At 31.8% G+C, this 18548-nt stretch overlaps 1 protein-coding gene across 1 annotated transcript in view; it reads left to right on the forward strand.

Annotated features, from left to right (window-relative positions):
• Positions 1-3090: 3090 nt before the first annotated feature.
• LOC126880875 (uncharacterized) overlaps positions 3091-18548 on the forward strand; it is a 31589-nt gene continuing 16131 nt past the window's right edge. The window contains exons 1-3 of the mRNA XM_050644947.1: positions 3091-3297; positions 3548-3973; positions 7683-8067. Of these exons, the coding sequence (XP_050500904.1) occupies positions 3159-3297; positions 3548-3973; positions 7683-8067 (950 nt within the window). The 5' untranslated portion in view covers positions 3091-3158. The remainder of the gene's footprint in view (positions 3298-3547; positions 3974-7682; positions 8068-18548) is intronic.

Genomic DNA, 18548 nt, shown 5'->3' on the forward strand with positions numbered 1-18548 from the left:
CAAATGAGTGTGCTGTTGATATTTATATATAGAAGCTGTGGCAGTACATTTTCAACCAGAAGCTAATCTAATGCAACTAAATTGTGTGTGTGTTTGTTTAAAAATATTGTTTGTTAAATAAATTTATAAATATTATACATATATTATATTATTGGTGTTTGATCTTTTATCGTTTAAAATATGTTCATTACGATCCATTATGACCCTCTCTTTTCACCTCTGGATAACTAGTTATCAGGAAGTTTATCTGACAGATTAGATACTAACAGATATCTGACAGAGAAAAACTTGCCGTTAACTAGTTATCAGGAGCTGAAAAGACAGATACTAAGGATACTGCTATATAAACTTCCCAATAATTAGTTATCTGGAAATGAAAAGACCTCTAATATCTAATCTGTCAGATAAACTTCCCGATAGACAAAAATATAATAGAAGAATTAACCTTTATGGTGGTTTTTTATTAATTTTTTTAGCAGTGTTTAAATAAACAAATACTGAGGGCATGAAATGGATCGCGAACAAGGATGTTCTAGGAGGAATGAAAAAAGAATTGGAGATTGTGTTTACCATTAAACACATAAAACTGCATTATCTGGGACACATATGAGAAATCAACACCGTTGCAGTACATATTGCACTCCCTGATGCAGTACATATTGCAAGGTACAGCAAAGCTAAGCGAAGACCCAGTAGAGGGAGAAGATCAATGGAACTGTTTCGAATCGCAGCTAGCAAGGTTATGATTGCTAATATGATTTCCAACATTCGAAACAGATAGGAATCAAAAGAAGATGGCATGAAAGAAAATGAAAGTGTATTACCTAATACTTTTCAAAATCCACAAGGAAAAGAAAAAGTTTTCCTGTAGTTGGCTGTATACCATCAATCACAAAATTGGAAAGAAATCCTTTGTAAAAGGTATAAAATTTTTTATTAAAAAATCCCTTAAAAGGGCTACGTCACAACAAAACGTTTTCGATTTTTATAAAAAATCATCATCAGTGTTCGATAAACTGGATGCTAGCTGAGCCACAAAAGAAAAATATCTGGGTAAAAACCCTTTACATAAAATATAGATGCCTTAAAAGTGCAACTGAGTTGCCATTAAGTCATTGAAATGTGATCAACTCAATTTGGATCCCACGTGTTGGGAAACCTGTATACTTTACATTAGGGCATTATCCTGTTTGCCATGTGACCATCACAGGCCTTTTTATTGAAGTATGCACTTTTAAGGCATCTATATTTTATGTAAAGGGTTTTTACCCAGATATTTTTCTTTTGTGGCTCAGCTAGCATCCAGTTTATCGAACACTGATGATGATTTTTTATAAAAATCGAAAACGTTTTGTTGTGATGTAGCCCTTTTAAGGGATTTTTTAATAAAAAAATTTTATACCTTTCACAAAGGATTTCTTTCCAATTTTTTAATACTTTTCACTTAAAACTTTATAGATTCTAATCTATAAAAAGATTCAATTTTCAAATATAAATACTTAAGCCTTTGTTTTATTTTGTTAACCTGTTGTTATATATCTGTTGAATTGAACTCTATTTTGAATCTAGAATTTTAACGAATCCTAACCTTTATTAAAATTTATTGAAATTACCTCTTTATATCTATAATAAAAAATATTTATTTCTATACAAAAATGTAAAATATATTGAGTTTAATAAATGAGTTAATGATATTCTATGTCTGATCACTGTAAGTAGTAACACTTTAAAATTATTTACATAATATTCCTTTTTATAACTTTTTGTAATAACTCTAGCTTCAATAAAATGTTCTTTTTTATATTCGTTTGGGTCAAAAGTCAAAACATCAATAATCTATATCTGAGAATATTACTTTAGAGTTCTTTTTAATAAATAAAACCCAACATACAACTTTAATGATGAAAGTTTAATCAAATATCAATCCCACAATAATATATAAATTATTAATCCAAAGAAGCGACAACAGGATAAATTCAAAATACAAGTGAAGTTAGAGCTATCATATTCTTCTAAAGTGTCCAATAAGAGTATCCAAGCAGTTTAATTTGAGAATCGAACTTACAAAATTAGGAGTACCAAAGAATTCCAATGTTCAAAATATATTGCAACATCTTACCCATGAACAACTAGAGGCAATGCTTATTCATTTAAACATTAACAAAATGGTAAATCAAGGCAACATTTTTAGATTTTCATTTCAGTGTTGCAGCATTGATTAGACAAAGACGAGCTGCAATACAATCAAATGTACTGACAGATGCACAAGTATGCACGCCAAGAAAGAGAGTAAGAAGAAGAAGGAACTTTTATTAAAGGATCGATGTTAAATAGGGTTTCGATATCTCTCTATAATCTAATAAAGTATCATAGTATCATCATAGATTATAATTTATAAAAATGGATTTATCATCAAGTTCATCTTCTGATGATTTGGAAGATATAATATAATGCATATGCTACCAAATATAAGATCTGTAAGAAATCGCAATGAATTGTATAGTATAATAAGTATAATGAAGATGAATTTAAAACAAGGTATATTTTCCCATATAACAAGCTAATATTTTCCCATGCAATGGCTTTTTGTTTATTTGTCACACCATCTGTTTGTTTATTTTCTATTATAAATTTATATTTAATTGCTAAATCTAAAATTATATCTTTCTCTAAACTAGAGAAGTGGCTTCCTTTATTTTCCATCGTAAGTATGATAAGTATAATACACAATACAAAACAAAATTGCAAGAAAAAAATGTACAATCATTGATTAAAAACACCCATAGATAGCTCACCTCTTGGTAACCGAAAGACGTATCAACAACTAGATGGCGCTACTCGAAAACCGTATCGAGATTTCTCATTCTCTCTCTGACTTGCGAGGAGGTAGGAGTAGTGTCAGGGCCGAACTTACCCTATAGGTGTATTATCTGTGACAGGCAGGTGTTGTGACAAATTAGAGCGGAATTTTATAAAAAAAAAGGACTCATATTTTAGACAAAATGGCCTCTGTAACTTGTAACTTGTGTGTTTACGCGGGATGTTTTGAAAGAAACGATGGAACAAATAATAATATATCTTTCTTTAAATTTCCACTGAAAGACGTAGAGCGTACAAAAATTTGGCAAAAAAACTGCGGGAACATTGATGTTTTATTGATGGATATCACTGACCTTAAACAGAGGGTAATTTGCCAGCATCATTTTGCAGTGGAACATATTTACCAAAGTGGCCAAAGAAAGTTATTAAGGAAAAATGCTGTTCCTCTAAAATTTACACAGTTAACAACTGATTTAGGTGAGTACTCAATTTTATAAATATTTTTATGTTTGCCTAATGCGCTTTGTCAATGAGAATACTACTATTAAAATATATTTTATATAAAATCAGTGGATATTGAATGATTTAAATATTTTTATACAATTAAATCAAAAGAGATTTTTTTTAAATATGAATGCGTTGTTACTATCACTCCAGAAATAATGATGATGCTTGTTTTGCTTTAATTAAAATTACACATACATTTCAATGATTACACCTATTTTAGGTGATATCCCACCAGTATGCTCTACATACGTTTATTGCGGTACGAAACGTAAAAGATCTACAAGTGACGATTGTATGGTTAGGTCAACTCCATCGCCTAAGAGATCAAGTAGTAGTCTCAGTGATATTTCCAGTTTTGAAATTAATTTGCCCACAAAACTTGAAACTGAATTGACGGAGAAGGTAAAAAAATTGGAGTATCAAGTAAATGCTTTAAAGAAGAAGTGCCGTCAGAAGAACAGTCAGCGTTGTAGAAGAACAACAAAAAACAAAAAATCGGCAACCAAATTCATGTTACAGGTACTGTTAGAAAATAAAAGCAAATACGTGCACACATTTGTTAATATGCAGTTTTCACACAAAACTCGTTCACAATGGAGTCACAATGAAAAGGATTTAGCTCTGGCTATTTATTATAAGTCTCCTAGTTGTTACAAATTTTTAATTAGATCTCTTAACTTTATATTACCTTCAGTAAAAACAATTCAAACTTGGTTGCGTGTCATAAAATTAAGAACTGGTTTAAACACTTCCTTAATTGACAAGTTGAAGAAAAAATCAGAGACAATGGATGAGTTGGAAAAAAATTGTGTGTTAATGTTTGATGAAATTTCTTTGAAAAAAAAATTGGAGTACAATAAATTAGATGACATTATAGAAGGGTTTCAAGATTTAGGTGCTTTAGGAAGAACAAACAAACTTGCCAACACAGGTCTGGTTTTCATGATGCGCGGCTTGCTACATAACTGGAAGATTCCGATTTGCTATTTTGTTACAGGTGGTCCAATACATAGCGACAACTTAAAAAACATTGTAGTTGAAGTTGTTTCAAAATTACAAAATATTGGGTATATACCAAAAGTGTTAGTGTGTGATCAAGCATCTAATAATAGAGCTTTATTTAAGCTGTTAGGCGCATGTAAGGATCAGCCTGCAATAGAAATAGGAAATCAGAGGATTTTCACTGTTTTTGATACACCCCACTTATTAAAAAGTCTAAGAAATAATTTTCTTAACAAAAAGTTGACGTTTTTTGCCGATTCTAACCAGATATCGTGGCAAGATATTGAATACACATACAACATCGATAGAACCAATGTGACAGTACGATGCATGGTGAAAATAACAGACGTTCACATAAACCCTAATAATTTCCAAAAAATGCGTGTAAAATTAGCAGCCCAAATTTTTTCCAACTCAGTTGCGTCAGCAATATCAACAGCAAAATCTGTAGGCCAGTTACACACCAAAACGGCTCCTCATACTGCCGAATTTTTAAAAATTATAAATAATATTTTTGATGGTCTTAACAGCAAATATTGTAGTGATAGTAACCCAAACAGAAAGCCAATGTCAACTTTAAGCAAGTCAACTGAAAACTTAAAAGCAGGTTTAGAATATTTTAAAAAAATTAAAGTTTTTGAAAATCAGAAAGAGAGAAATAATATTCACTGTCTACACGGCTTTCAGTGGACAATTTTGTCACCCGTGTTGAGCTGCCCCCCCCCCCCACTTGCAAAAATCAAAAAACAAATAGCCCTGATTTATGAGCTATTTATGAGCTCTCATATTCCGCAAACTAAAAATTTTGAGCTCGTTCCACTGAGCAGGAATTTGATACCTTAGTGGGGGGGGCTGACTCAGCCCCCCCCACTACTTAAAAATAGGAATATTGAATCGGTGTTTGCGGCAGAATTACGAGCTATTTATGAGCTCTTGAAATTATATAGTTTCGATTTTTGAGCTCATCCCCTTCACCCCCAAACAACCCTTTAATTGATTTAACTTCAGAGAAAAATGCTGAGAAAACTTAAAATATATCGTATTGCGGATATAATTTTTATAGCTTGTATACTCTAAGAATAAACTATTAAATCACGTGCATTTAGATTATTGAGCTACAACCCCTTCGCAAGAAAACCACCCTATCTTTCCGGCTTAAGGAAAAGTTGTACTTAAAATGCATTAAACTAGTATTTGGCGAATACATATCATTGAATAATTTATAAGCTTCCAAATTACGCGCATTTAGATCAGGAAATTGCAATTTATTGTGTATAGTGCAGTCACTGAAGGTAAAAATCAACGATTATCTTCAATTTCGGTGAACGTTCATCGATTTTCACGAAAATTGGTCAGTGGTTAGAGGATACGTCAAGAAACAAAGGTGACATGGTAACACATTGCGCCTTTACCCTGAGGGTGGATACCGCCCCTTCTCGGGGGTGAAAATTACTTTATTAAAAATAACCCCACAAATCGAGAGAGGGACAAATTGTAAGCAAAATTTGTTATATAATGCGATTAAAATATATCAATACTTTTTGAGTTATTAAAGATCAAATATTTTAATTTTTGTGAAAGAAATTGCATGCTTTAAAGCGATTTTTCATAAATTACTCAAAAACTGTAAATTTTGACAAAAAAGTGTTCATGACTAAAATTGAAGCTAATAAAAAATATAATAAATTGCTTACTTGAAAAACCCTTTAATGTTAATTTAAAGTAAGTTATTGGTAATTAAATGCATATTTTTTTCTGCGACTGTTCAAATCTAAGGATTGAAGCTTAAATAACGCGAAAGAGATGCATTTTATAACACTTAGGTACTAAATACTTGTCAAAGTACTTAGAAGTACCTATCAAAAATTAGCTCCAGAAAAAGTTGATAGCATCAAAATCCGCTCACCAATTTTCGTGAAAATTAATGGAGATTTACCGAAATCGAAGCTCATAGTTGATTTTTACCTTCAGTGACTGCACTATAGAAAGAAAATGGCAATTCAATAATTGAGATGCGTATATTTTGCGAGCTCATAAATTATTAAACGATATCTAGTCGCCAAATAATTTATTTAAATTATTTTAAGTACAACTCTCTCTTAAGCCGGGAATATGGGATGGTTTTCTTGCGAAGGGGTTGTAGTTCAATAATCAAAAGGCGCGTGATTTAAGAGTTTGTTCTTAGAATATAAGCTAAACGAATAAAACTACTATTAACTTTTTTGTAAAAACTTACAGTTTTTCAGTGATTTACGAGAAACCGCTTCAAAACATGCAATAATTTTCACGAATAATTAAAATTTTTGATCTTTAATAACTTAAAAAGTATTGACTTATTTTAATAACTTTATATGATAAATGTTGCTTATAATTTGTTCTTTTATAGATTTATGCAGTTATTTTTTATAAAATAATTTTCACCCCCGAGAAAGGGCGGTATCCACCCTCAGGGTAAAGGTGCAAGGTGGTACCATGTCACCTTTGTTTCTTGAGGTATTCTCTAACCACTGACCAATATTCGTGAAAGTCGATGAAGGTTCACCGAAATTGAAGGTAATCGTTGATTTTTACTTTCAGTGACTGCACTATACAAAATAAATTGCAATTTACTGATTTAAATGCGCGTAATTTGGAAGCTTATAAATTATTCAATGATATGTAGTCGCCAAATAAATAATTTAATGCATTTTAACTACAACTTTCTCTTAAGCCGGGAAGATAGGGTGGTTTTCTTGCGAAGGGGTTGTAGCTCAATAATCGAAATGCACGTGATTTAATAGTTTATTCTTAGAGTATATAAGCTATAGAAATTATATCCGCAATACGATATATTTTAAGTTTTCTCAGCATTTATCTCTTAAGTTAAATCAATTAAAGGGTTGTTTGGGGGTGAAGGGGATGAGCTCAAAAATCGAAACTATATAATTTCAAGAGCTCATAAATAGCTCGTAATTCTGCCGCAAACACCGATTCAATATTCCTATTTTTAAGTAGTGGGGGGGGCTGACTCAGCCCCCCCCCACTAAGGTATCAAATTCCTGCTCAGTGGAACGAGCTCAAAATTTTTAGTTTGCGGAATATGAGAGCTCATAAATCAGGGCTATTTGTTTTTTGATTTTTGCAAGTGGGGGGGGGCCAGCTCAACACGGGTAATTTTGTCAGTTTTGTGTTTGTGGGAGGAACTTCAAAAATATAATGTGTCATATCTTTTAACATCTTTTCTGAACCAAGATCCTCTAGAAAATTTTTTCTCTATTGTGCGCAATCGGGGTGGTTACAATCCAACACCTAGTCAGGTCAGTTAAGAATTGCCATTAAGCATAACACAAATATTAAACTAAAAATTGCTTTAGACAATGGAAATTGTGAAATAGCACAAACTGATAATTTAGATTTAACCCACGAAGTAAACAGCGTCGAAATATCTGACGAGTCCATTGAAACCCAAACAGTTCATGTAGAACAATCTTTAGACATGCAAAAGGAAAATAATGACAACCAAATTTTAAGCAGGGCACATTCCAGCAAATGTAGCATAACAAATTTAGAAACGTGTGCTGTTACATATGTCGCTGGTTATATTTACTATAAGATTATAAAGAACTTGAATTGTAGTAAATGCCAGGAAGACTTGCTAAAAGACAACAAAATTCTATTACAGAAACACGAATTAATGTTACTTTTCAGAGATTATGGCGCAAATGAAGAAATAAAGTTTCTTCAGAGACCATCAGATTTGTTTGTTACTATTACTACAATATTGTTAGAAAAGTTTCACGAGGCTTTTAATTTATTTAAAGTAGATAATGCAGTTTTCGAAAAAATTGAAACCTATGTGACTAACCATATTTTATTAACTACTAATTGGCTTAAAAGCTGCGAAGACCATAAAAGGAAAATTATAAAATTTTTGGTAAAAATCAAACTTTTTAAAACTTGTCAGTGGTATAACGTTAATGAAAGCAAACAGAAAACTAAAAGGGAAAAGATTCACAGAAAATTACTTATTTTCGACAAAAGTAAAGGTAAACAAACATCAAAATGCAAAAATTCGACAAATAAACAGCAAAAAATTCAACAGACTGACAGCCACAAAAGTAAACAAACCAGAAACGTCACAAATTGTATTTAAAATATGAAAACGTCTTTTTTTCTACCTAGATCTTTTCAATGTACTGAGTTTAGTGCGTTCATAAAAATAACATGTGTTTTTACTTAATAGCAGGCGGTAGCTGGTTTGTCTTTAGTTTCATGCGTGGAAGAGAATGATGCTAGATAAAAAGTATATGTTTTATCTCGCCGGGTATGAATGACGCACGGGTAAATAACCGTGGACTTAACTGTATGTTAAACTACACTATTAGCTTTAGTCTCTATATACAGTAGATATTAACAAGTATTTTATAATATCAGGAAAACAATATCAGTATGTCTTAAAACCTTGGAATCATATAGAAAACTTTTTTATTAAGTTTAGGGAAAAATGTATTATTAATAAAAACTTGCATGTCTCAAAACTAAAAATAAAAGAATCAGATGTCAGATATTATGAGTCGTATACCAAGTTTGTTAAAAAATATTAATTCTTCTCAAGAGTCATATACCTTCATTTTTAAAGCACTTTCATATAAATATTAACGTGGTTTTTAATTGTTCTCAACAATGAAAGTACTTCTTCAGAAAAAGAAATAATAAATATATATCTTTTTTCCCAATATTTTAATTTTACAATCTTATCACAGTATATAAAGGTTCCCTCTTTATACTGTGATCTTAGTTTGAAAAGAATTAACATTCAAATATACTTATTTACTTTGTTTTTAAATATGATCTCCTTAGTGATGTTTTAAACTTTCTAATCCTGTCTGTTTAATCCAGCTTTTACCTATTGTTCCTAGGCAAATGGCCTTCAACTATTTATATGTTGGAAATTCAATGTCACTTTATCAAGATATGTATGTACTTACATTATTCATTTTGAACGTTGGGAATTTGTGGTATTTTTTCACAGAAAGATAATAATCTATTGTATTTGGTACTCACCACTACTTTTTTTTTTAAAACATCGATGTCTTAATTCTAGAAAGTCCTTAGATAATTTTTAAATGTAAAAAGTATGCGATCGAACAGTAAATCATATTGATTTTAGTTCACCTCTGTACAATTTCTTATTTTGCACAGACTTCTAGATTGCCTTTTCTAGATAAATTGTCAATTTTTTGTAGTACAATGTTACTATCAGAACAACATTTATATCCTCTTCTTCTTGTCGAAGTTCCTTCTCATATCGAAGGTTGGCCATCACTACAGCTATCCGTACCTTATTGGCGCCTGCTTTGAAAATATCTATTGAGCTGCAACTATACTACTCTCTTAAGTCTCTCAGTCAGGAAATTCTTCTTCTACCTATGGATCTTTTACCCTTAATTTTACCTTGCATTATGAGCCTAATATCTCATATTTCGCTCCTCTGGTAATTTGGCCTAAATCCAGCTTTCTTGTATTGATGTTCTTTATCACCTCGCAATCCTTTTGTAACATTGTAACCTTCTTAATACTTTTGCATTTGTAACTCGTTAGATCTAGGTATTTTCAAAATCCCTCTATAGCACTACATCTCAAATGCTTCCAACTTATTTATATTGTCTACTTTTAGTGTCTAGCTTTCCATTCCATGTAACAAAGTCGAGAACACGTAGCATCTTAAGGCTCTTATCCTCAGCTACAGAGGAAGATCTCGATTAACAAACATTTTTTTCATTTTTATAAATGCTTGTCTTGCAATTTCAATGCGTGTCCTGATTTCTCTAATAGATACATCATTGGCCATCGTTTTTATTTACCCAGGTTCCTAGATATTTGCAGTTATTTTGTAAAAATTTATAGCTATATATTAGGTTTTATTTTCGGTAAATTAATTATGTAGATATTTGAATACTTCAACTATTGCGATTAATTTAGCTGTAGTTATAGTAGAATTATTGTCTAGTTTTATAACATTTTTATTTATTTATTTAATTGGCATTGGTAAATGCCATACAGCCAGTCACAACATGATACAATTTTCTAAATATAATCTTAACTATTATAAAACTATAGCTAAAACTATTTTATAAAACTACAGTAGAAAACTATAATAGAAACCAATAATACCATTGAATCACGGTTTTTACTCCAAATTTTAAATAACCGCTTGGGTTGACACGAAATTTTGGAATACATATAGGAAAGAAGAAAAGTAATTCTAAGCAAGTTAATACTTTTCGAGGAATTTGCGAGTAAAGATGTTCATTTTTCAACAAAAAAAAACACTTTTTAGGTGGGTTTTTGCAAATAACTCAAAAAGTAAATATGTATTTTACCGAAAAAAAGGTTTCCAGTAAAAATATAGCTTCTAAAAAGAGAAAAAAATGGTGTATGTATGAACTCTCTAGACCCAGTAGAAGCAAAGTTGTAACTAATGAAAAATAGTTTCATATCTGTCAAATTTCAAAGCAAATATTTCAACGTGAAATAACCAAAAAAGTTTACACTTTTTGGGGAAAACTCAGTACGACTTTTTTAAAGTGTTCAAAAAAATATTCATTTTTGTTTTTTAATAAGTTTCTAGCATAAAAAGTAAGTTACGCTCAAAATAAAGTTGGTCAAAAAAACTCGGGAAAATCAGCCCCCAATTAGCATTTTAAATCAAATTAATCGTTACCGCTTCCCAAGTTACTTTACTTGTGTATTATTTATACTGATCTGTAAGTTTCATTTGTTCAAAGGGCTTATTTTTTAACAATTTTTTTTATTTTGAAAAAAATGTTTTTTTCAAAATAACTTAAAATTTATTAGTGACACCAAAAATCACAAAGAGTAAAAAAAATTTAGGTTTTGCTTTTCTGAATATTTTGGATTTTTTGTTTTTCTGTAAGGCAAAAATTGGTTAAGATGTGGCTGTTCAAAATTTGCATGCACTCGTGATTTTTGACTAGTTCAAGCCCTTTCAACTAGAGCTCCTTCAAAAATTTCCACTTTGAACCGATGAAACAATACATACACGAGTAAAGCAAGTTGTGATCTTGTGAAGTTGTAACGATTAATTTCATTTAGGATGCTAATTAGGGGGTGATTTTCACGATTTTTTAACAAAAAAATAGAAACCAAATATATTTTGATCATAACTTGCTTACTTTTGACGCTAGAAACTTAACAAAAATAATGTAAATAAACCTTTTTTAAACACTTTAAAAAAAGTTGTAATGAGTTTTCGTCGAAAAGTGCTTCATTTTTTTTATTATTTCACGTTGAAATATTCAACATGGAATTTGACGAAAAAGAACTTATTTTTCAATAACTCGAAATAAGTATTGACGTAGTGAAAAAACTCTATAGAACAAAAGTTGCTTAGAATTAGTGATTTTAGGCACTTCTGAACTTATCTTGAACATATATTTTTTCACTCCCGAGAAGGGGTGATACTGAACCATAGGGCCAAAGCATACATCGGTACATCATTTGTTTTTCTTTGACATCTTAGCTAGGCGTAAGCCAAATTTCATGTCAATCCAAGCGATTCTTTAAAATTAGGAGGTTTTTTGCAATATTTTACCGTGAGTGAATGGACTAAATCTGGAAATAAATTATGTATCTTAGCTTGAAATATTTTAGTTTGCATCAATTCTGGAAAATAATTTGTTTGAAAAGTTACAAAAAAGTAATTTACATGACATGTAATTTATCACTGCTAATTTTATTATGTATTTTATATTTTGTTATTCCTTTGTAGTGTATTGATAAATAAATAATTTTTAAAAATCCTCTACTGTTTTCATTAATCAATTTTTAGCGTTTTTTCTGAAGTAAAATCGGAATTCCATAATATAGATTACAAGCACGTTAAAATTATTTGTGAAAATGCTGAATGCCACCCTTATATTGTCGTCTATTGCACTGGACAATGGCTGGAGCAGGTAACTCAAATTTATTTTTCAATCTTGGCAAAGATTTCAATTAATGTCGCCACCATACAGTCAGGTAGTACTTAGGCTTGAGGGGTAAAGAGGTGTAAGTAGGCGGAGTTTAACACTGAATTCGTTTTTACCTTAGAGTGAGGTATCTATGTGTGTGTTTATAATCAATGGTACAATGTAGTAGTTAAATTCAATTGACATAACCTTACAAACTACAAACAAAAGTTTCTTTGACAATCTTTTTTGACAGACGACACTCGGATTCGAATGAAATAATCGAATGAAGTCCGATGTTGCCACTTATATATTGTCGGTTTGCAAACCAACAGTTTTTTTGAATGGTGCAACCCGTTTGAAAAATAACCATTGATCATTGATTTAAATCGTCGAATTGACGGTTAGCAAATCAGTTGATTTACAGTCTGTTGGTGCAACTGGGCATTAGTGTGCATCCAATGAAAGATACAACTACCGGTGAAGACTTCTTTAACGCTGTTGAAGAGTGTTTAGTTAAAGTAAATTTACCTTGGAACAAAATAGTAAGCATCACTACGGATGGCTGTCCTAGTTTAACAGGGAAAAATGTGGGCTTACTAAAACGAATCAGCGACAAAGTAAAACAGTTGCAGCCAGAACAAGACATATTATTTTTACACTGCATTATTCATCAAGAAGTGTTATGTAGAAAAGTTTTAAAATTGAATCACATCGTTACTGTTGTGACAAAAGTTGTAAATTTTATCCGGGAACGTGCCTTAAATCATCGACAGTTTGTTGAATTTTTGAAAGAAATTGAAAGTGACTTTTACGAAATTCCTTACTACACTGAGGTGAGATGGCTTAGCATCGGTAAAGTTTTGGACAGATTTCAATATTTGCTTGATGAAATAGTATCCTTCTTGTCGATAAAAGAAAAACTACATGATTTTCCTGAATTGCAAAATGAGGCATGGCTAAACGATTTGTCGTTTTCTGTAGATATTGTAAAATATTTAAATGAACTTAATGTAAATTTACAAGGGAAAAACCAGTTCGCTTTCAATATGCACTCAAATGTCAAAGCATTTATGATAAAACTAAACTTATTTGCTGAGAACTTTAATAAAAAAATATTAAACCACTTCCCATCATTACAAACACGACGAGAATTATTGAAAAATTCTGATTTTCTTAAATATAGTTCAGTAACACAAGACCTGCATACTGAATTCCAAAGAAGATTTCAAGATTTCAAAGCTATTGAAAAACCTTTGTCATTAATTAGTCAACCTTTCAATTTCGATGTGCAAGAAGCTCCTGTTGAAATTCAGCTAGAATTAATTGACTTACAGGCAAATAATTTATTAAAAGAAAATGTTCAATCAAACGAATTGAGTGCTTTCTACGGTGCTTTGAATACAGAACATTTTAAACATTTTTTAAACTATGTTCAAAAATACCTAGTCTTATTTGGTTCGACATATATTTGTGAAAGAACTTTTTCGTTGATGGTTTCCACGAAAAATAAATATCGATCACAAATTACTGACGAAAATCTACACTCGGTATTAAGGATTGCTACAAGTGATTTGGATCCCAATTTTGAAGAAATAATATCACATGAACATTCGCGATTTCACGTTTCGCATTAACTATTATAGAAGTTATACTTATAATGAGTATTCTATTAATTTTAACGTTTAATGTTTGTCTTTTTTTTTATAATTTTATTTAATATTAGGTATATTTACAAAATATGTATCAATATAAATTAATTTGTATCGTTAAAATATAAATAAATAAGAAAATAAAATCTTTCAATAACTGATTTATTTAATTACCATTAATTTATTATTATTCTTCTAACGCCGACTCCACTAATGAAGGTTGGCTAAAACACCATTGCAAATTCGTCTCTATTTTCTGCTTTTCTTAAAAGCGTCTGTGTGTTTAACCCGGTCCAGTCTCAAATGTTTTCAGTCAGAATATTTGTCGTCTACCAGGACCCCTTTTTCCTTCGAACAACTCGTACATATCATTTCTGAGCATGTGCCGTAAATATGCTGTCTGTCTCCTTTTAATGGAGGTCAAAAGTTCTCTGTCTCTTTCCATTTCGTGCAACATCATTTTGTTCGTATATGATCGGTCCATGGTATTTTCTAAATTCTCCCAAAAAGCCACATCTCAAAAGCTTCCGGCTTTCTCATTAAGTCAGCATTAACAATCCAAGCTTCGGCACCATAAAAAAGAATAGAGTGGATATACAACATTTTATCAACTAATATCAGATTTGCAGATTGAGTCTTTGGTGACTCAGAAATGTCCTCATCTTCAAAAAGTCTACCCTCAATTGCTCTATTCTTGATCGAATTTATGATTTCGAATTTAAATCTTCCGTAATCCAGACTCCTAAGTAAGTATTTCATTTTGTCCACTTGCTCAATATCTTCATTTTTTATCTGGTTCTTTTTCTGGATCTTCTTATGATTTAATATAATGACCGATTTTTTTTCAATTACGTGACATATTTTACTGGGCACAAGTTTTTCGCATGTATTCCCAAGTAGGACAATTTATTATTACCATTTTCTAATTATTAACAGTCAAATTTTTTTGTCCAAATGCTTTAAAATAATACTTATAGTATTTATTTCTTGGGCAGGGAATAAACTACACCAAAAAAATTCGCGTGGGCACAGCGTACATATCCGGTATAGTCCTCCGGCCCGAGAGACATTTTGAAACTTTCATTTTGGCCCGCGCTTAAAAGTAACTGCCCACCCCTGATCTAAGCGGTTTTTTAAAATTTATGGGTTTTGCAATATTTTACCGTCAGCGAACGGACTAATAATAGAGGATCCGATATAAGGCCGATCTGCATCGATCTATTTAATGGATAACGTGTGCGTAAAGTAACAATGTATTTTAAACGGGATTTACTTTTTCGCACTGTTTTTGGCACACTTTCATATAATCAAATATCCTTAACTTTCGCGTTGTCATGGTGATGACATAATGAGCAATAAATTACAAAAAAAATTTGACAGTTTTGTGGTTTGAAAGAAATTAGAATGTTTAAATAAGTTCTAAAAATTGTAGAATAGGAATGAATTCCAGTGATGAAGAGTTACAGTTTTTTTATTTGTTTATCGTAGATAAAATATTGTATGAAACTGTGCGTGAAGTGCTTTTTGCGAACTTAAGCGATGTATAGCACTCGCTCCGTTGTCGCTTGTGCTTAAACATCACGTGCATTCGTAAAAAGCATACTTCACGAACTGTTTCATAAATAACTATTTTCATATATTAAAAAAAATATTTCGACCCGGGTAGATATTATTCCAGATTTTCAGATTTCAGCACAGTGTTAGATGGTTGGGGCATATATGGAGAGCAGGTAGCGTAACAACTATAAACTCAATTTTACAATGGAAACCCGGAGTTAGAAGGAGACGCGGAGGAACTAGAATAAATGGTTACAGGAAGTAAAGGAAAATTTATATAGGGCAGGAATTAGAGACTAGCAGAAAAAGACAGAGGATAGAAAGAACTGGAGAAGCACAGTCAATAGTATCGAGTAGCAGACTGGGACTAATCTGCTCTAAAAAGATGGATCTAGATAGCTTTTTAGCAGCTCAACCCCACCTGGTGTATTTAGCCATTTAATTTTCTTATTACACATTATTATTGGTACATCAAAAATTAAAAGGACGGTGCCTGTAATAAAATCTAAAATTCAAAATTTAATCAAGAAAAATAATAAATATTAAAATTTCCTATAAGTTCAAATTTATTAATTAAAATTTTTGATATAATTTTCATAAATAAATTACTTACTAATAACACTTTTTTAATTAATTCCAAAAAATCCATTTTGCAGCAATAATAAAATATTAGTATTTATAAAATAAATATCAATCATATCATAAATAATACAGGTTTACAAAAAAAAACTAAATTTCGGACTATTTGACGAAACCATGTTACAAGGGGGTTTTTGGGGTGGCTGATCACGAATCCGGGGTCCGCTCACCTCTTTCACGCCAGGTAAAGGTCATTTCAAGGTCAAATCAAGATAAATCGACAGTCGCTCTGAGAAAGCATATTAGGGCGTTTTTGGTGTCGCTGATGACGAATCATTAGTCCGCTGACCTCTATCACGTCTAGTTCAAGGTCAAATCAACATAAATCGACACAATCGCTCTGAAAATATAGGGGTTTTGGAGTCACTGATCATGAAAACTGCGGTCCGTTGAGCTCTACCACGTAAGGTAATGGTCATTTCAAGGCCAAATCAGGACAAGTCCACAAAACTGATTTGACCTTGAAATGACCTTTACCGGTCGCGGTTGAGCTCAACGGACCCCAGTTTTGTGATCAGCGACCCCAAAAACCCCCTAATATACTTTTTCAGAGCGATCGTGTCCATTTATCTTGATTTGACCTCGAAATGACCTTGAGCTAGACGTGATAGAGGTCAGCGGACACAAATTCGTCATCAGCGACCACAAAAACCCCCTAATATACTTTTTCAGAGCGACTGTCGGTTTATCTTGATTTGACCTTGAGATTACCATTACCTGACGTGATAGAGGTCAGGGGACCCCGGATTCGTGACCAGCGACCCCAAAAACCCCCTAGTCATATGGTTTCGTCAAATATTCCGAAATGTATTTTTTTTGTAAACCTGTTTAATCAAAAGAATATCAATCTTTTAATTTAAATAGACAACTTTAAAACATAGAACTGCATTCACAACTGTATTCACAGTAAAAGTTTCAAAAGATCACACATTACGCTTAAAGTAAGAGGTAAATCAGCAGACGAGTCGTTGTGACTTCCAAAATATGACAACACCGCTGGAAGTGACAACGCACCTTGAACTACCCTATATATGGAAGCCATAACGTATGCTGTACGCTTCGGTATATACGTATATATATACAAAATTTATTTTGGTAAATCCTTTCCCCTCAATAGGTAGACCCATTTTATAAGCCCCCCTTTTACCAAATACACAATTTTTAAAAAATAATTCCTAGTAGAAAAGGTGGAAGTCGGACAGCCTCTTCTGTATACCGGAAGTCACAACTTAACGTGCATCAATATATATATATATATATATATATAGACCGGTCACTCTAGTATAGAGTATAGGTCGCTCAGGTTCATGAGCTCTTTTAATCCATTTCATGCGGTGGATTGGTCCGCATAATTCCTCTTCATTATCCTTTATAGATTTTCGTGTTTTTTTGCTTTTTCTGTAATCTGTTTCCATTCTTTCCTATTCTGTATTTTTTCTCTCCAGCCTGTAATTTCCATATTGGATATATCCTCTCGCAGTTGGTCTTCCCATCTTATTTTCGGTCTTCCTCTAGGTCTGTTTATTACTGGCGTCCAATTTGTTATCTGCCTAATTAGTGCATCTGCTTCTCTTCGTTGGATGTGGCCAAACCATTTTAGCCTTTGTGCTTTAATGAATCTCACTATATAGATTTCTTATTTCGTGATTCATCAGAATTCGTATTTCTCCTTGATCTGTTTTGATTGGGCCATGTATTCTTCTAATAATTTTTCTTTCTATTATTCTCAGTTTTTCTTCATCTTTTTTTGTAAGGCACATTGCTTCTGCTCCATAAGTGATGACTGGTCTAATGGTCCGCCACGCGTGTAGTTATGTTATATTTTGATGAGCGGGTAGTTAAAGGTTAAAATTCTAAATATTAATTAATTATGACAATAACAAAAAATATTATCAATCATTTAATACATGCAATAATGTACATGATATTTTTCGTTAGTTCATCTAATAAACATAAATAAACTGGATGGTTTGCCAAGGCGAAGGCAAGATTTTTGAAAATTGCGTAAAATTAAAAATTCATATTTTATCCAATTTGAGTGCAAAAGTTGATCTGTTGCACTTTTCTTTTATGAAATTTCCCGTTAGTTCTTCTGTGCGCAGAATTTTGCTACGGCTTACGGTAAGCTATTTCGGAAACGGACTGCGCTAATTCAGCAGGGAGTCTACCTGCCAAATTTCATAAAAATCGGTCAATTCGTTTCGGAGAAGTATGGCAACAAAGATGTAAAATATTTAAATGGCTTTTAAAAAATAACGGTTGAAGATAAAAAAGTGAAAATTTAGGATTGTATGTACCTTTTGCTTCTACATTATACAAAATAAAGAAAAAACGGTTTATCAAAAAATTTAAAAAATATATCAGGGGGACAAGCCCCCTTATGACGCACGGGCATGAAATCAGAGCTATGCCTATTCCCAGT

Source organism: Diabrotica virgifera, chromosome 2, assembly GCF_917563875.1.
Source record: "Diabrotica virgifera virgifera chromosome 2, PGI_DIABVI_V3a".
Lineage (NCBI taxonomy): Eukaryota > Metazoa > Arthropoda > Insecta > Coleoptera > Chrysomelidae > Diabrotica > Diabrotica virgifera.